The following is a 20675-nucleotide window of genomic DNA, read 5'->3' as shown; positions in this document are numbered from 1 at the left end:
ACAACAGACCAAAAATTGCAGAAGAGCTGAAGGCCACTGTCAAAGAAACCTGGGCTTCCATACCACCTCAGCAGTGCCACAAACTGATCACCTCCATGCCACGCCGAATTGAGGGCAGTAATTAAAGCAAAAGGAGCCCCTACCAAGTATTGAGTACATGTACAGTAAATGAACATACTTTCCAGAAGGCCAACAATTCACTTAAAATGTTTTTTTTTTTTTTATTGGTCTTATGAAGTATTCTAATTTGTTGAGATTGTAAATTGGTGGGTTTTTGTTAAATGTGAGCCAAAATCATCACAGTTAAAAGAACCAAAGACTTAAACTACTTCAGTCTGTGTGCACTGAATTTATTTAATACACGAGTTTCACAATTTGAGTTGAATTACTGAAATAAATTAACCCACAACATTCTAATTTAATGAGAAGCACCTGTAGTTCTTACAAACTATATTGTTTCAAAGCAGCTTCACAGTATTAAACAGAAAAGTAACAGAATCAATCAAGCTTTATCAAATATGTGGCAAATCCAAACAAGACAATAGTGACATTATTCAGCTCCAGTCAGTTCAGTGTTGATTCAGTTTGGTTCAATAACTGTGTAAAGTTCAATTATGAAACAAGTTCAATTCAGCTATAAGCAGCTTTACAGAAGACAGTGGTTTCATTATTCAGCTCCGGTCTGTTCAGTGTTGATTCAGTTCAGGTCAGTAAGTGTCAGTGTTGCAAGATTCGTCAACTGAACAAATTCGATTTGGCTATAAATCAGCTCTACAGAAGGCAATGGTGCCGTTATTCAGCTTGAGTCATTCAGTGCTGATTCAGTTCAGGTCAGTAACAGTGTCGATGTTGTAGAATCAAATCAGTAGTATTACTGAATATTAAGGCGACAGTGTCAAGAATGTGAATTTTTTAAGTAGAAAGACTGAAATAGTATGTTCTTGTAAAACTACTACTTTGTTTTATTTAAAACTTCAAAAAAATATTATAAATCATGGTAACCATTTGTAAATCAGTTAGTCCTTGTCACCACTGAGAGCATAGTATCTACTGTTTGCTGCATTGAGGTTGTCTATAATACTCAAGAAAAAGGCACAGTCACCTCTTTCAGCTGGTCGTTTGCTTTTCTTTCCCTTTGTCTATCCATCAAGACAGTATCTGTGCTTATCTCATGGTTCATCAGCCTCGTAAAACTCCCCCTTAAACAGCAGCCCTGAGAGTGTGCACTATTTTCTGCTGAGTTAGAGGAATCGGGAAGCCTTTTGAAAGGCTCCTTCGGTCTGACTGCAGTCCAATCTGCGTGGAGCGCTGGGAATCGCTTGATTTGCTTGGCCACTTTCTGAGCCTCAACTCTGTTCGGTGTCGGTGGCCCTTCTGGGTGCCGGAGAGGGTGGAGTTTGAGGGCTGTTTACTTGCTGACAAAGTTTTTCGATGAGAATTATATAACAAGCCTAGGGATTTGACAGTAAAGCCTCTCTTCCTTTAGTTTGAGTCAAATTAGAGTTTGCCACTTGGCACAACAATTATTTTCACTGTTGGTGCTTGATGCAAGGAGCGGAACAGTAATATTCTCTAGGGCAACAGGCGAGATTAATCCTAGTACACAAGTGTGACAGATTCTTCTGGTTCTACTAAACAGATTTATCGTCCATCCTGAAAATCTTATTATAGACACGTTTCTGAAGTGAAAATGGCAAATTCTGCTACAGTATTGCCTCAGTGTTGTATAGATACAGTGCATTTATCAATTCTCATATTTAAGCAAGTAAGAAGATATTTCTTTAAATGAAAGTATGTGAGTCTCTGTGGTATAACAACAAAAACAGCACAGTGTCACATAAATGCAGATCCAAAAGGTCAAAGGGGTCATCAAAGACTCATTAATTTTTCATAGCATCTTTGGGAGGATATTCTGTCTCTTACTGTCATTATTTTCAAGATGGATGGTTTGCAGTCAAGCCTCTGCCTAACCAGCATCTGTAACAAGCAGCTAGACACAATGTTAGACCCAAACGCTTCATCATGCTGATCATAATGGATCATTATCTGAAGCTCTGCATCTGCAACTACAACCAGAGCAGACCGTACTGTATATAGAGAGCAAAGAAAAATAATCTGATTTTATATGTCTATGAGCTGTAAATCCTTAAAAAATTATAGAACAGGGATTTCCAAACTGCGGTCTGGAGAATATTAATATTAACATTGATACAATGAATGTAAAAACATTTTACAAAATGTAACATTTTTATTGTTTTCAAAATTACAATGTACAGTACCTTCCAGATAATATTTTAAACATATTTATAATGTTTTTATTTTTAGCAGTCCTATGTAAAATCTTTATACATAGAAGTATTGTATGATTATGAAATGTTTTTATGTGTAAATTAAATAGTTTTGTAAATGGAAAAAATTACAGATTGAAAGTTGAAATTTCAAATTCTATAACTGTATGTATTAAATATATAAATATTAATATTGTTATACTGTATAAATACATTTACTGAATCTGACACATTTACATTTTCATTCTGCTTTCAAAAAATTGGTCATAAATAAGATTAATCACAAATTATTTTTATTCTGTTAATAAATAAGTCATGTTTTAATAAATAAAATAGTTTTAAAAATGTAAAACAATGAATGTGTATATGATACACATTTTAATAATATGTAAAATAATGTTGTAAATGAAAAATAGTGTGAAAATGTACAAATAAAATAAGAAATTACAGAATTTACTGATTTGATTTTTTTTTTTTTTTCTGAAGATTTTTTGGAAATCATAAGATCAGGGTTTTTTTTACTTTATTAGCCCTAGTTTTATAGGTTTTTTTTTTTTTTCTTTGTTTTTTTTTGTTTTAGATTTATACATATTACTCATACTGGAATGTATTTTGAACTATTCTTCAAAATGACAGCTTAAAAAAAGGCTTTAAAATGTCTCTACTAGTGTTAAAACCAAAACTGGTCCCTTGTGTTGGTTAGTTAGATGTGTTTTAGTATGTCATTGCAGAAGTCATGTACAGTAAATTCCCTTTCCTGGCCTCCCTGAGAACTGCATCCTGCCTCTTGCTGAATCAGCCTTAATGTGTGGTATATAGACCGCTGTTCTAGCAACACCTTGACAAACGTTCACTGTTGAAGTCTTGTCACATATCCCTTGACAGTGTCGTGCTGCATACATTGCCTTCTGTGTAAAAGCTAACAGATCATTACTGCTGCAGAGAGGTCCGGACCATAGCACACAACATCCACCTTCCTCTTCCCCTAAAGTCACTGTCGTCTGTCACCCTGTGGGAGATAACATTGCTCCACAACACGTCCTGACAGGATCCTCCTGCTTTTGCGTGTAGGCCACTTATCAGAGTCTTGCAGACATTACTGACTGCTCTTGACTGTGCATTCATCTTGGAGGTTATACTAGGAAACGACCAGAAGTCAAATAAACTATAGCTTATGCATTTTAGTATTTGATGACTAAAAATCAGATGACTAAACATGGGAATGCTATACTTTGTCTAAAACCAATTTTTTAATTATATGGCTGCATTTGCTTTATCAAAAATACAGTAAAAAGAGTAATAAATATTATTTTCTAATTTTTTATAAAATGTAACTTATTCATGTGATGAGCAATTATTTTAGTTTCAGTGCCAAATAATACCTCAGAAATCATTCTAATATTCTGATTTGGTGCCTAATTTTAGCAATGAATATTGCTGCTCAGTTATTAATAATAATTCTTATTAGCAATGTAGAAAACCGCTTTTGCTGCTTAATTTTTGTGAAAAAATATTTATCTTTATATGTAATATTTATCTTTGATCAATACATAGTTCAAAAGAACATCATATATTTGAAACAGAAATGTTCTGTAACATTATAAATATATTTACTGTCACTTTTGATTAATTTAATGCATCCTGACTAAATAAAAGCATTTTTTAACATGAAATCATACTTAAGCCCAAATCTTTAAATGCCAGTATATTAGAGTTTACAAAAAATATCAAGGAGCAAAACCAAGCAGTTTTCAACATATATGATAATAATTTTAAATTTAAATTTTAATTATTTTATTATAATAATAATAAAATGTATCTGAAGGATCGTGTGACACTGAAGACTGCAGTAATGATGCTGAAAATTCAGCTTTGCATAAGTTATATTTTAAATTGTATTCCAATCAAAAACAATTTTCTATTAATTGTTTTACTATTATACGATATTTCTGTTATTACTTATATTTGATCAAATAAATTATTTCAAAAACAAAATAATAATACATTTAAATAATATAATAATAAGAAAAATAAAATAATAATTATTCCAAAATTTTGACACTTCAAGAAATATTTGCACTTCTATAAAATGTATTCGTCATACCACATGCATTTAAAATCCCTAACTGTTATGGACAAAATGGTGCAAATTTTGGATTTTTTAACTGAACTGCCAGCTCTGCCTTTTACCAACAGAATTATTGTTATTTTTCTCTTCTTTTTCAGATACCACAGTGTTTTTCCCTCAATTTGATGGTACCTCTTTTTTGGAGTTGCCGTCTCTGACATCCCTGTTTCTGTCAGACACTCACTTTACAAGCCATTCCTCTGAGGACAGGAGGACCATGTATTTGACAATGAAGAGCAAGACACCTCATGGTACTATTCTCTACTGTGAGTATCTGAGGCCACTGGGAGAATACATCTCTTAAAAGACCCCATGAAATCAAAATGGAGTTTTGTGTTTTTTAGTGCTTGTCTGGAACACTGTCTTTGAGCTCATCCATATGCTAAAATGAATTTTTAGGATATGTACACATTTAAAATTGACTTTCTCTTCTGGGAAACTGACCAAAATATAGATGACTCACCTTGCACACAGGGACGCATACTAATTTTTGTCTATTAAAATGCAGTCTGAGAATATCCTCTTGCCCTAATACCATCTGTGTATAAGCAAGGGGTCGAGGTTTGGCTGGCCCCGTTAACCCCTGCAGCTAGACTACATTAGCTGTAAATAAATAATATATTCTCGATTAATGGCAATTCAATTGTTTAGTATTCTTACAAAATATCATTTTTGTGAGCATGTAAATCACAAATATTTGATCAAATATTTCATCATATACTAGGTTTAAGCTGGTGTCAGGGTTTTTTAATGTTTTTCAAAGTCTCTTATTCTCACCAAGGCTGCAAAAATACAGTAAATATTGTCAAATATTTTTATAATTTAAAATTTTCTGTTTTAATATATTTTAACATGTAATTTATTCCTGTGATGCAAAGCACCATTACTCCAGTCTTCAGTGTCACATGATCCTTCAGAAATCATTCTAATATGCTGGTATCTAATATTCTGGTATTTTTATTATTATAAATGTTAAAAGCAGTTCTGCTGCTTAATATTTTTGTGGAAATCTTTTTTACACAAAGTTCAAGAGACCAGCATTAATTTGTAATAGATTTTTTGTAGCATTATAAATGTATTAACTGTGACTTTACTGACACAGTTTAATGCATCTTCGCTTACTAAAAGTATTAATTTCTTTAAAAAAATTCAAAAAAACCTTTTAAACAGTAGTGTATATTTTAAGTATAACTCATGGATGTAAACGCTGGATACTTTGGAGGTAAAAGCCATTTGAAAACTGCTTTCAGTAGCTAAATGTTCCAAGTGTTATGGCAGGTAAATATCTGTGATTTAAAAAAAAAGAGTCTGGGTACTGAATTTCTCCCTTATATTCTTGTAGATGAGATGTGTCCATATTTTTTTAGGCTTTCATTTTTCATTTTACTCCAGAAATATATCCAACACAATTTACCATGGAAACCTCATTTGGTCTTCAAACATTTCTAGCTGAAAACTTGCACACAGGTTTTATTATCTGTGCTAATTTCAAACCACTGACATATTCATCATAAATTATATGTTTCTATGGCTACCTGCTCGTTGCTTGCTCCAAGATAAGGGTGAACAGCTGTATATAAATACACACAGCGTATGTAAAAATAATATTGTCAATTTGATTTGAGACACAAGTGATTAATTCTGACATGACGTTCATGATATATTTGCTGTTCACATGTGTCTATTGAATAGCAGTCACATCCAAACGATGCAGAAAGTTTGACTTGATAACTCACACTCTGTCAGTGTGTGTTAATGAATAATTGGCTTCCAATCATCGCTCACTGCAGATTACACAAACTGAGTTATGAGACTGTGAATATAACTGTAAGTGTCAGTGCTAAATTAAAATGCTGGACCGTTGACTGTACCTCTTTATCCAGTAATGAAGTCCTCTCTCAGGACATGTTAATGACATAGCAAATGTCTCTAGGTGAAATCAATCACACCAGGATATATGCTGCGGGCTGAATTTAAAGTTATGATGGCTGATCCCATTAGCTAATTGGCAAACCCTGCTGGATGATGCTCTTCAATTACTTTGTCCTAAACAAATATGGTCCCTTGGCTGGGCCGACCTCCAAATTAATGAGTATTTGGTTTTTTTTTTTTTTTTTTACCTGTAATAGAGTGAATTAGATTTACATTAATTATAATGTATTAAAATTTTAAGTAGTTTCATTATTGGAAAACAAGAATATATTATATACGGTGCGTTTTGTTCTATTAAACGCTGCCTTGCTGACAAATCTCTGTTGTACTTGAGAGTTCAGGATTGTAATCAACTGATTGACGTGATAATTGGCTATACATATTAACCATATGTCCAAAAGCACTCATTGTTAATCTGCTACCTTATAAACACAAAAAAAAAAATTCCAGGCAAATTGATTAAAAATTCTGTGCACTCTTACTTCAGCAAGTTGGATAAAGTAAATCAATGAGATTAGAGCTTGTCAGTTTGAGAATGAACTTGTTTTGTTTTTTGAAACAGCAGAAATCAAGCAGTATTTTTTAACAGTATTATAGCAGAACATGTGAAAAGGCGATTTTTTTACCCTCCCCGTGCAAATGTATGTGATGATGTAACTAATTGTGGGCGGGACCATCTTGTGATTCTACTAATAATAGCTGTTGTGGCGTAATTGTGTTCGTCTGTATATTTTGCTCATGATGACTCACTAGAGGTGTGAAATATTGTATCCGTTTGAGTGGGAAGTGCTTTATCAATCATCGTTTTACTGTCACATTGTTCAAAATTTGAAGCTTATTTCAAATGACTAAAATGCAGTCCATATTACATCAGTAGCAGCGGTCTTGGCAATCACCTGACATTTAAATAACCTGATAAGGAGATGAGTCATGTCTATAAATTGTTGGCATTAAAGGCAGATGGGCTGGATGGACTGTCATCTTTGAATGAGATTGCTCTTGATGTCAAGTTAGAAAATTCATTTTACTTCCATCCTGTCAGATTAGCCGTGCATATGCAGCTCACCTGACATGACCAATTTGACAGTGTTTATCTCATGTCTCAACCTGTCAGAGTCCTCGTGAAATTCCTTTTATAGATTAGCCATGTAAAAAAAGACAGGGAGCAAGCATTTGGGTTCGTTCTCTCGTTCGGCTTGTGACACATTCATCAATTTTAGAGAAGGGAAACTGACTGATTTAATTAGAATGCTCTCCCAACCCGGCGTGAATGTGATTAGTAATTTATTTATTTTTCTGTGGCGAGTGGACTTTTGATCAATGTCAATTTTATCCAGATAATTTCAGTTCTTACAGTGGGGTCCAATTGTCTGAGACAACTAGTAAAAATGCTTTTAATACAAAATTCTATCATATTTATATAGATTAGATTAGATTAGATTAGATTAGTTTGTATGCTCAGTGTCACAAATTATTATTTGAATATTGATTTAGAAACAATACAGAATATTTCCTCTTTATTTTACTTAACTATTGTCTTAAATATATAAAATGTAAAAAAATAAAATAAAAAAAATTAAATGTGATTAACATTTTTTTTTTTATTTATTTTTTTTTTATTTTTTTTGTGGTAAGTTAATCATTTTTGGTTTCATCCAAATAATTTACATTTTTACACTGGGGTCCAAAAGTCTGAGACGACCAGTAAAAATGTTTATATTTTGCACATTTCTAATTTAAAAAAAATAAAATTGTTCATTCTGTATTACATTACATTGAATTACATTACAAGTATGCATACTCAGTGTCACAATTTTATTATTTGATTAGATGAAAAATAAAGAAGATTTTCTATTTAATTTACATAATAACTTTTCTTTGTTTTTAACATTTCTAACCTTTTGAAAACTTCCATAAAACTTGTTTATTTCCTGATTTAAATGCCATTATATTACAGTGTGGCCTCAGTCTTTTGAACCCCACTGTGTCTCTCTAAGAAACTTAAAAGAAAAGAAGCAAAACACCACTGGTATCTGATCTATAATGTAATAAGAAATTAATAAATTCTTCAATTAATACAATTTTATTTAGCCTATCATTAAATTATTAGCCTCTTAGGTTCAAAAGTTTTTCCGCTGGTGGATCATAACCCTCAGATGTGTAGGTGTGCAGCCCAGCAGAAGCTCTCTTGTCTGAATGTAAGAAAAGGTAGAACTCTAGAGATCAAAGGAAGCTGATCAGAGGACATGCAGCAGAATGCAGAAAACTGCTCAGAGTTACACCTGCATCTCATCTGTTCGCTCTCTTCCAAACAAAACCTTCCCGCGAGCACAATGTGAGACTCCCGCTGGGCTTCAGTCATCAGCCGACAAGAGGGATTGTGAATATAACAGGTGACAGGTACTGACAAGAGAATGCACGCACCGTTAGACCCAGTACAGGGTAACAGGGCCATTGGGACAATATGGAGTAATTTGTCATTTTCTTACACACCATCCCCTTAACATAAAAAAGATGTAGAACTACAACTGTAGTTGATGCAGTAGGTGCAAAGTGCATCTGCAATCACTGGGGTTGTTGCCACAGTAAGCAGGAAGCTCCACAGTATTGTTGTGTGACTACTCGAGCCCAAGTGGGAATAAAATAGGCGGTTATTGATTTAGTTGTGATACCTTGTGCTTCTGTACACTGTAAACCATGACGTGCTTATGCACTTAAACAATATACTTATATTTCCTGAAATTCTCATGATTTGTTCTCACCACTTATTGTTGGCTGATGTGAAACTGGGGAGAAAACAATTAAATGAATTATTCATAAAAAATAAAAAAAAAACATAATTCTGATGGGTCAGATAAAGTTAATATAAATGAATATTCAGGAATTTACATTTTAGACACATTATCATAAGTTTCTTTTTTTTGTGCAAGCAAAAATAGTATTAAACGAAGTCTGTAAGCGGCAGGTGAATCAGCATTTTTAACAAATCAGTTGAGTGAGTGATTCATTCTTAAGCACTTGTTTTGTTCCTGAATGAATCAATGTGCTTGAAGGAATCAGGTAATAATATATAGTGATATTCTGTATAACTGAAACAGGGTTTCTAGTCCCAAATTAAAACAGGTCATCTCTAAATCTCATTATGATAAGCTCAGAGTGAAAGATTTCTCATCTTTTTCAGCCCGGGAGCAGAATTATGGAGTCCATTTCCTCCACGTGTTTCTCCAGAATGGAAGACCAGTGGCCAAGTTGGGCTGCAGCGGCATTCATGTTTTGACAGCAGCTGCTCCACAAAATATCAAGAACAATACCTTGGTGCCAATAATAGTGAGGTGAGAATTGTTTCGTTTAAAGTATTTTTTTTTTACACTACAAAATATAATTTTCTTAGTATTTGGTCCTATTTTAAAATATGTGAACATTCTGAAAACTAGATTAATTAGCTTGAGAAGCCGAACTGTGAAGATATTAACTCTTGTTTTCAGTAGTTTTTTTTTCTTGTTTTAGGGAGGTTTAGGGAATTTTTTCAGTGCACTTTGTCAAGAAATTATTCTAAAAGCATCTGTAGTACTCTTACATTTTAAATTTAATAAACACACACATTCATGTACAGTTTCCAACAGTGATTTAAAATTTTTACTTTTTTTTCTGAGCCATTTGATCTGATTATTTACATTTTTAAAATTGCATAACTAAATAATGAGGGCATGGTAAAAAGTTTTAAAAGTTTTTCATTTGGCCTTCCTTTAAAACAAGAAAAAATGGGAGTCACGTCAAAGCTGCATTTTCATATGGTGTGGGTTTAATGATTTCTTTGTTGTAATTTCCATAATCACACAGCAACAGCTAAATTTACTGCTACATATTAGTCATTGTTCCTTTCAACACATAACAATAATGCTAATTAACATTTTCTTGAGGGAGCCAGTCACCGCTCGTGTACATAATTACATAATCAATATAATGGAATGAACATATATAACCACTCAAATATGAGATGTATTAAAAGTCACAAACTATTGCACTATTATGTTTTTCATTATATATTTAGTAAATATGACCATGCTTGAATGTATTGCTAAAGTAATTTGCATAAGAATTCAAAAGACTTGAATGTCAAGAGGCTGTTAATAGAATTGCATTAATGCACTATTAGCATATCTATTGCTATTACTGTATTAAATGATGCAAGTGACTCATAAAATATTATAATTAGGCCTTTCAATTTAACATGTTAGTGCAATTAATTGTTTTTTAAAAAATTATGTTAAGAGGCTGAAATGCAGAGACAAAAGTCTACAGTAGGACAACAGTTTAAAACTATTACAGATAGAATTCAATTTTTAATTGATTTTTAAGGATCAGTTAATTTTTAATTGATTGACAGCCCTGCTTAGACTTAACCTGAAATTAATTACTTAAAAATAAAAAATAAAAAATTACAGATTTGTATTAGTATGATAATAATACATGTGGCATGTTTATAAACCTATGTTTAATTTATGCATTTATTCAGTTGCATTTAAGCTCACCCCTGGATGCATGTGAAGCATGTAGTTTAATGAAATCTCTCCAGATGTAATTGTGTTCAGAGAGCATTTAAGCAACATTTTATTGCATATATTTTTTTTAACATCTTAGCTGTAAGGCTATTTTGTGGATGCATATAGCAGTCCTCGGCTATTAGGTTTCTGATTTCACTTGTATATTTGATGGGTTTCTTGAACAGCTTTTCTCCCATAGAGGATGTGTTTAGATGCCAAGTACTTCTAACTTAACAATCCGACAGCCTGTATCAGTTGTCTCTAGATATTCCTGCTGTTTTGTTTGACTCAGTGGTCTCATCTCTTAGGACTTGGAGAAGATTTCTCTCCTTCTGTCACCCGTCTGAGGAGATACTCTGGCTGATGGAATGGTGATATTGTCAGATGTGCCATCTGCACTCTTCTGAATGTCTGCGTTCTTTGTTCTCAAGATTCCACAGAATAAGTCATTCTTTTGACATTGGCACATCCATGTCCAATAAGATTTAGAATGATGATGTGAGATACTGTAAAAATTGTGCATGAAATCCTTTAGAAATACCTGATTCAGAAGGTAGAATGAGAAATTAAAGTATTACGTTGATTTGACATATCCTAGAGCTGGAGCATCAGTTACAATTACAGGGACAGTTCACCAAAAAAAAAAAAAAGTTCTGTCATCATTTACTCACAGTCATGTTGTACCAAACCTGCATGACTTACTTTCTCTGTGAGATTTTTTCTATAATATGAAATTCTATGGGATCCAATGTTGTGTGCCTTTATTGCATAAAAGATAAATACATATTATTGGAATATTATCCAAAATATCTTCTTTTGTGTTCTTTCCAAGTCATACAGTTTTGTAATTACATAATGGTGAGTAAATACTGACAAAAAAAAAATTTTGTGTGAACTATCCCTTTAAGATCCAAGGTTATTTTATAAGATTAAACGAGAATGATGCTTGACAGACACAAAGGAAAAATAATACAAGACTTGGATTTTAGTCTTACAAGTCAGTTTTAGGGGCAAAATGTGAAAACAGTTTTTTTTTTTTTTTTTAAGTGTCTTAAGTATCAAAATTGTGCCTTTATACCAAATCTCCTTAAACAGCAAGTTCAACAGGATAAAAAGAAATCATCTCTAGTTAAAAATTAAAGCAGCAATTGACACAGCATGGTATCTGAAACATTGTATAGAAGATTGTCTTGAATTGGCCAATGTGCACCAGCAGCTAAAACCTTTTAAAACGAGTGCAGTTTTGTAATTTAAATAGCATTAAGACAGCAAGTTAAGGACATCATTGAAAACAAATAAATATTCACCCTGCTGTGCCAACAACTCATGCTGAAGGCAACTGGGAAAGTGTGTTTTATTCACCTGTTGTCATTTTTAAGGCCAATTTACACTACACTGACAGACTCAGACCAACTTATTACTGTACATCACTTTTCAAACATTCCAAGACCTAAAAAAAGGCAGAAATGTTCAGTCAGGGAAAATAAGTGCTGACCAACAGACACCGACAGGGGTAACACACTGATTTAATTTTACTTGTATAAGTAACCAAAAAAAAAAAAAAAAAAACGAATATAGGAAACCGTTGCTATATTTTAGCTGTGTTTACCCCTTTGTACAAAGCTTAAAGCCAAAAATAAATTAACTCACCCTTAGGCCATCCAAGATGTAGATGAATTTATTTAATCAGCAGACTTGAGGAAATTTAGCATTACGTCACTTGCTCATCGATGGGTCCTCTGCAGTGAATGGGTGCCATCAGAATGAGAGTTCAAACAGCTGAAGAAAACATCTCAATAATCCACAAGTAATCCACAAGCTGCATGTTTGTAATAAACATATCCATCAAGATCTATTTAACTTTAAACTGATGCTTCTGGCAAAAGTCATAATATTGCTTTCTCCCACAGGCGTCGTAACCATAGTATGTGGGTGGGACAAGACCCACCCACTTTTTAAGATCTATGAAATTGGACCCACTCACTTTTCTGTAACTGAGCACGTATTTCTGTTCGCATTTTAAAGCGCCATAGTCAAATCCGTTCTACTTGAGGAATGCCCTACTAAAGTAAACTCCATTCCGTGTTTTAGCTACAGCCTTGACTTCTATGCTGCTGCTTCTTCAAATCCATTCCACTTTGTTTTCAGTGCTTGCTCCTGCTGCCATACATACCCACAACACAACAATGTAAACAAAGCATCTTAGCATGTCTGCTGCTCAGGTGGGTCTGGCTGTGTGCTCACATATTGTCTCTAAACAAGCAGGTATTTAAGTGAATGTTCATCATTTGTTCACCTGTTGCTTTCAAAGGCATCAAGCAGTGTTGCAGCACTGAATTACAGTTACACTTACACTTTGTTGGACACACCCATTATTTCTTTGCTTCTGACCCCTATGCTTTCTCCAGTGAAAAAGTCATCTGAATCAGGAGAAAAATCTCCTCAGATTAAGCACCGTTTAGAAGTGAAAACAGTTCAAAACTATTTTAAAACTAATATGTCAGTGGATTTTGATGTGAGAGGTGATGGACTTTTTAACTGGAGTAAGTGCTATGGACTGGTATTTTGACCAGAAGCGATAGTTTAAAATTTAAACTTTAATGAAAGATTTGTTTCTTGCAAACATGCAGCTTTTCACTTCACAACATGTTAATTGATGGACTGGAGTCATGTGGATTATTGTGATGTTTTTGTCACGGTGTCTGTTCTGTGTCTCCCTGGGTGGCCACTAGAGGTCTCACTTCCCCTTATCGTCACTCCACTTTAGAACTGCATTTCCCATAGTCTTGTCTGTTTCATCACTGCTCATTGCACTCAGCTGTCCGTGGTTATCAATCATTGCACTCAGCCAATTCCCCGTTAGCATTGTCATTTCCTTGTGTATAAATACCCCGGTTGTTCTGTCATTGTCACGGAGTCCTTGTTGAATGTCACCCTGGTTTGTCGTGGTTCTCGGATGTTGTGTATGTTTCTTGTTTCTGGACTGCTTACCTGGATTGTGACCTTTGCCTGGCTGACCATGAGATTTGGATTATCCTAATAAAACATACTGCAATTGGATCTACCTGTTTGTGTGTGCGTGTCGTGACAGAAGGACTCCGTCATGCCTAGATCCAGCGGTGTGGGATTTCGAATCGGTTCCCCAGCCACCATGGAGGAACGGAGGGGGAGATTCCGGAACTTAACCACCCTTCGTCAAAGGGGGAGTGAGGTGGGTGGCCTGGCGCAATTGTTTTGGACCATGGCGGTCGGGATGGGTTATAACGATGCAGCACTGAAGGACTTTTTTAACAACTGTCTGGATGACCCTTTACCTCAATGGGAGATGAAGGGGCTGGAGATCCTAGACTTTTGGGGGTTTACCCATTACCTGTGCCATCGTGCTCAATGGGATACTTCGACCACACCTGTGTCTCCAGAGAAGAGGGCCGCCAGCCCAGCGCCACAGCACAAGATGGCCGCCAACCCAGCGCCACAGCACAAGATGGCCGCCAGCCCGGCGCCACAGCACAAGATGGCCGCCAGTTCAGCACCACAGCACAAGATGGCCGCCAGCCCAGCGCCACAGCACAAGATGGCCGCCAGCCCAGCGCCACAGCACAAGACCACAGCACGAGATGACCACCAGCCCAGCACCACTGCACAGGAGGGTCGAATCTACACCTGTGTTGGCAGACAAGATGGTTGACTCAACGCCTGAGTCTTCCGTCAAGGAGCCACCGGCACGTCATCATAGAGGCCGCAGGAGGAGGAGACAGGCGTCAGCCGTTCCTCAAAGCCCGGAGGACGTTCCCGAGCAGGCCGCTGCCGTCCAGGAGGACGTTCCCGAGCAGGCCGCTGCCGTCCAGGAGGACGTTCCCGAGCAGGCCGCTGCCGTCCAGGAGGACGTTCCCGAGCAGGCCGCTGCCGTCCAGGAGGACGTTCCCGAGCAGGCCGCGGTCGTCCAGATGGAGGTGTCCAAGGTTCCCGAGGCGGTGCCCGATGCCGAGGCCGTTCCCGAGGCGGTGCCCGATGCCGAGCCAGAGGCGGTTCCCGATGCAATGCCCGAGGCCGAGAAGGTGGCCGAGACAGAAGCGGTTCCCGATGCTATGCCCGATGCCGAGGCGGTGCCCGATGCCGGTGCCCGGTGCCGAGGCGGTCCCCGATGCCAGGGCGGTGCCCGAGGCGGTGCCCGATGCCGAGGCGGTGCCCGATGCCGAGGCGGTGCCCGATGTAATGCCCGAGACCGAGGCTGTTCCGGAGGTGCCCGATGTTGTTCCCCGATGCCGAGGCGGTGCCCGATGCCGAGGCGGTTGCCCGATGCCGAGGCGGGTTCCCGATGCCCGAGGCGGTGCCCGATGTTGTTTCCCGATACCGAGGCGGTGCCCGATGCCGAGGCGGTGCCCGAGGCGGTTCCCCGATGCCCGTTGCCGAGGCGGTGCCCGTTGCCGAGGCGGTGCCCGTTGCCGAGGCGGTGCCCGATGCCGAGGCGGTCCCCGATGCCGAGGCGGTGCCCGAGGTGGTTCCCCCGATGGTGCGATGCCGAGATGTCCCCGATGCCCGAGGCGGTCCCCGATGCCCGAGGCGGTGCCCGAGGCGGTCCCCGATGCCGAGGCGGTGCCCGAGGCGGTCCCCGATGCCGAGGCGGTGCCAGAGGTGGTGCCCGATGCCGAGGTGGTGCCCGATGCCGAGGCGGTGCCCGATGCCGAGGCGGTGCCCGATGCAATGGCCGAGGCCGAGGCGGTGCCCGATGCGGTGCCCGATGCCGAGGCGGTGCCCGATGCGGTGGCCGAGGCGGTGCCCGATGCCGAGGCGGTCCCCGATGCTATGTCCGATGCCGAGGCGGTGCCCGATGCCGAGGCGGTGCCCGAGGCGGTGCCCGTTGCCGAGGCGGTGCCCGAGGCGGTGCCCGATGCCGAGGCGGTGCCCGAGGCGGTTCCCGATGCGATGTCCGATGCCGATGCCGAGGCGGTGCCCGAGGCCGAGGCGGTCCCCCGATGCGAGGCGGTCCCCGATGCAATGTCCACTGCCGAGGCGGTGCCCCGATGCCGAGGCGGTGCCCGATGCGGTGCCCGATGCCGAGGCGGTTCCCGATGGCGGTGCCCGATGCCGAGGCGGTGCCCCGATGCCGAGGCGGTGCCCGATGCGGTGGCCGGTGCCCGGTGCCCGATGCCCGAGGCGAGGCGGTGCCCGAGGCGGTGCCCGATGCCGAGGCGGTGCCCGATGCGGTGGCCGAGGCGGTGCCCGATGCCGAGGCGGTGGCCGAGGCGGTGCCCGATGCGGTGGCCGAGGCGGTTCCCGATGCAATGTCCGATGCCGAGGCGGTGCCCGAGGCGGTGCCCGATGCCGAGGCGGTGCCCGAGGCCGAGCCCGGTGCCGAGGCGGTGCCCGAGGCGGTGCCCGTTGCCGAGGCGGTGCCCGTTGCCGAGGCGGTGCCCGAGAGGCGGTGCCCGATGCCGAGGCGGTGCCCGATGCGGTGCCAGAGACGGTGCCAGAGACGGTTCCCGATGTAATGCCTGAGACCGAGGCGGAGGTCGAGGCGGTGCCCGACGTTGTTCCCGATGCCGAGGCGGTGCCCGATGTTGTTTCCGATACCGAGGCTGTGCCCGATGCCGAGGCTGTGCCCGATGCCGAGGCGGTGACCGATGCTGTTCCGCAGGTCGAGGCGGTGCCCCGAGGCTGTGCCCGATGCCGAAGCGGTGCCCGATGCTGTTCCGGAGGCCGAGGCGGTGCCCGATGCGCAGGCCGAGGTCGTTCCCGAGGCGGTGTCCTTGTCCAAGGCCGTTCCCGAGGCCGTTCCCGAGGCGGTGCCCGATGCCGAGACCATTCCCGAGGCGGGTGCCCGATGCCGAGGTCGTTCCCGAGGCGGTGTCCTTGTCCGATGCCGATGCCGTTCCTGAGGGCATTCCCGAGGCGGTGCCCGATGCCGAGGTCGTTCCCGAGGCGGTGTCCTTGTCCGATGCCATTCCCGAGGCGGTGCCCGATGCCGAGGTCGTTCCCGAGGCGGGGTCCTTGTCCAACGCCGTTCCTGAGGCCATTCCTGAGGCCGTTCCTGAGACCGTTCCCGAGGCGGTGTCCTTGTCCGATGCCGTTCCTGAGGCCATTCCCGAGGCGGTGCCCGATGCCGAGGTCGTTCCCGAGGCGGGGTCCTTGTCCAATGCCGTTCCTGAGGCCATTCCTGAGGCCGTTCCTGAGACCGTTCCTGAGGCGGTGCCCGATGCCGAGGTCGTTCCCGAGGCGGTGTCCTTGTCCGATGTCGAGCCCGAGGCTGTTCCCGAGGCGGAGCCCGAGGTCGTGCCCGAGGCCGTGCCCGAGGCCGTTCCCGAGGCGGTGTCCTTGTCCAATGCCGTTCCTGAGGCCGTTCCTGAGACCGTTCCCGAGGCGGTGCCCGATGCCGAGGCCGTTCCCGAGGCGGGGTCCTTGTCCAATGCCGTTCCTGAGGCCATTCCTGAGGCCGTTCCTGAGACCGTTCCCGAGGCGGTGCCCGATGCCGAGGTCGTTCCCGAGGCGGTGTCCTTGTCCGATGTCGTTCCTGAGGCCATTCCCGAGGCGGTGCCCGATGCTGTTCCGGAGGCCGATGCGGGGCCCGAGATGGTTCCGGAGGCGATACCCGTGTCCAAGGCCGTTCCCGAGGCGGTGCCCTTGTCTGGAGGCCGTTCCCGATGCCGTTCCCAATGCCGTGACCTGGCCATCGCCACAGCCTGCTCCTTACTGGCTCCCCGATTGGCAGGTTCCGTTCGGGCCACTCAAATGGCGAATTCCTCCCTGGCCGTCTGCACAACGAGAATGGACTGATCCACCGTGGCCACCTGAACTGCCTGGCCCCTCGTGGTCCCCTGAACTTTCGGGTCCACCGTGGCCACCTGAACTGCCTGGTCCCTCTTGGTCCCCTGAACTTTCGGGTCCACCATGGCCCCCTGATCTGACCGAGCCACCTGGGCTACCAGGGGAGCCATCACTGCCGGTCCCAGTTCCCCTACACGGGCCTGGCCCGCCATCCCTCCCCCTGTTCTGCCTCCACCAGTCCACCTCCCTCCTGGTCTCTTTGTTTTTTGGTTATTTTGTTCTGAGGAGCATCTGGAAGCTGCTCCTTAGAGGGGGGGTAGTGTCACGGTGTCTGTTCTGTGTCTCCCTGGGTGGCCACTAGAGGTCTCACTTCCCCTTATCGTCACTCCACTTTAGAACTGCATTTCCCATAGTCTTGTCTGTTTCATCACTGCTCATTGCACTCAGCTGTCCGTGGTTATCAATCATTGCACTCAGCCAATTCCCCGTTAGCATTGTCATTTCCTTGTGTATAAATACCCCGGTTGTTCTGTCATTGTCACGGAGTCCTTGTTGAATGTCACCCTGGTTTGTCGTGGTTCTCGGATGTTGTGTATGTTTCTGGACTGCTTACCTGGATTGTGACCTTTGCCTGGCTGACCATGAGATTTGGATTATCCTAATAAAACATACTGCAATTGGATCTACCTGTTTGTGTGCGTGTCGTGACAGTTTTAATCAGCTGTTTGAATTTTCATTTTGACGGCACCCATTCACTCCATTGGAGAGTAAGTGATGTAATGCCAATCTGTTCCGATAAAGACTTAAACTCATCTACATCTTGGATGGCCTGAGAGTGAGTAAATTGTAAGCAGTTTTTTATTACTTTTAACCATCTGAAATGAATGTCTTCATCTTTTGATAGATACTATTCATAATATCCTGCTATTTTCATCTCCATATACAGTGTGCTCCTTGTCCCTGACCCCGTGCACTGACATGAGGGTCTAATCTCCTCCTCCTGTCAGATGGTGAGAATAAACCTGGCTTTGTTGATATCAATAATTCTGCCTCTTGAATTTGAGGTCACTCTGTGTGTCTGCTGGAGCCGTGAAGATCTGATGAGATCAGGCGTTGCGTGGTACTGGATCAAGGTCAGCCAAGTGGCACTTAAGCAGAATTTTAATGCAGCTAGAAAGAGTGTGGTACCTTTCATTAGAGGAGAGAATCTGAGTGGCAAGTTATTTAATTATTTCTTTTTAATTAACATAAATGTGTTGCCGGTTTTATGTCTGTGTTGTGATTGTGGGGGCTGCACATGTTCATTCATGGCCAAAAGTACTTAGACAACCTGTTATAATTAAAGGGTTTGGCTATTCTAGATATGTCTGTGCAAAAAAAATCAAGCTTATAGCCATGAATCTCATTATCAAACATGGGTCATACCTTTTTCTTGTTTCAGCTTCACAGTCTCCCGAGGTAGATAAAGACATTATTTACTTAGCCTGGTGTGAAAATACTTGACTGCCCTGCATAAAGCCCAGACCTGAACCACTATTGGGATGAATTGGAATGCTGACTGCCTGACCTCTTGTGTCTGAATGGGAGCAAATCCCTGCAGCCATGTTCCAACATCAAGTGTAAAACCTTCCCAGAAGAGTGGAAGCTGTTATAGCTGCAAAAGGAGGGCTAACTCCATATATTTTAAAATGCTCCACAGTCACATGTGGATGTAGTGTTCAGGTGTCTACATACTTTGTGTACATTTGTGTGTTTCTTCTTTGTGTGACTTGATGTTGAATGATGCTGTTGATTATCTAACTCTTTGTGGGGATTCCCATCATCTCAGATTTTCCATTGCCACCGTGTAATGGGTCACTTGAAAAATCAGGCACTGGAGAAAGTAATGTGAATCATTGGCCCCTGATGATATACCTGAGAGCAGTACAGGGAGTTTGAGATGCTCAAGTCTGTGTCAACGGTCTATTTGGCAAAAGTGCTTCAACACTTGAGATGACAATGTTTATAGATGAGGCCAACTGAATTATAGCAGCTGTTGAGCAGTTGAAGAATGATTGAAAACCTTGTCAGTTGTCTCAGTTAACTGAAACATGTCACGTTACACCTTTACTTATGGATTATGTACTCATTTAGGGTCACGTTTTAGGACAAATTAAAAAAGGTGCAAAGCACCATTAGCAATGAAAATAAATTCAGTGTGTAAAAACTAAAACCTTATATGAACTAAAATTATATATATACTGTTGAAATGTTTGTTAAATTTATATCTGTCACAATGTTAATTGTCTATTTTATTAACCATGATGGAAGAGAAAATATCATTTGCCAGAATGCTCATTTAGATTCAAATGTTTCATGTCAGAGAGAATTGTCGAGAAAAATGTATTTTAACCTATGGCTAATTAGTTACCAAGATAAATATTGTGTGTGTGTGTGTGTGTGTGTGTGTGTGTGTGTGTGAGGTGTGTGTTGTGTGTGTGTGTGTGTGTGTGTGTGTGTGTGTGTGTGTGTGTGTGTGTGTGTGTGTGTGTGTGTGTGTGTGTGTATTTAAGAATGATTTTTATATCAACAGTCAGACTAAGTTTGGGGAAGGTAAACTGAAATACAAAACAGTACAGTTAAAAATCAAAACAGTTGAAGTTGCACTTGGATTTACTTCTGGTTCATTCATCGCAGTGCAAGCAGAAGGTCAAGTTGAGTGCATTACTTTGTTAGATACAGTATCCCACGCAGTGAATTCTGCTCTATCCTGCACATTGTCAAATGCAGTAGTTCATCTGATATTACATTCATATCGAGCCTCTCTAGTATACAGTGCACTGTATACAGTACATACTACATAATGCTAAATAGTAAGAGCACTGAGAGTACTACATACTGCATGCATGTATTTTGACCCAACCATATAACAGTCTAGAGGAAAAAGGGAAAAAAAATAAACCAACAGTCCAGTAGTTAATACATCAACTGTATAATTATAACTCAATTCTGACTTGAAGCTATCAATTAAAAATGCTG

General features: G+C 41.1%; 1 protein-coding gene across 1 annotated transcript in view; it reads left to right on the top strand.

Moving 5' to 3' along the window:
* The window catches only part of LOC109101270 (protein eyes shut homolog), a 194177-nt gene that overhangs the window by 137847 nt on the left and 35655 nt on the right, over positions 1-20675 (top strand). The window contains 2 exon segments of the mRNA XM_042769360.1: positions 4515-4682; positions 9530-9680. Of these exon segments, the coding sequence (XP_042625294.1) occupies positions 4515-4682; positions 9530-9680 (319 nt within the window).

Source organism: Cyprinus carpio, chromosome A13 (genome assembly GCF_018340385.1).
Source record: "Cyprinus carpio isolate SPL01 chromosome A13, ASM1834038v1, whole genome shotgun sequence".
NCBI classification, from domain to species: domain Eukaryota; kingdom Metazoa; phylum Chordata; class Actinopteri; order Cypriniformes; family Cyprinidae; genus Cyprinus; species Cyprinus carpio.
The sequence above is the reverse complement of the archived record's forward strand: the minus strand, read 5'-3'. Positions and strand labels throughout refer to the sequence as shown.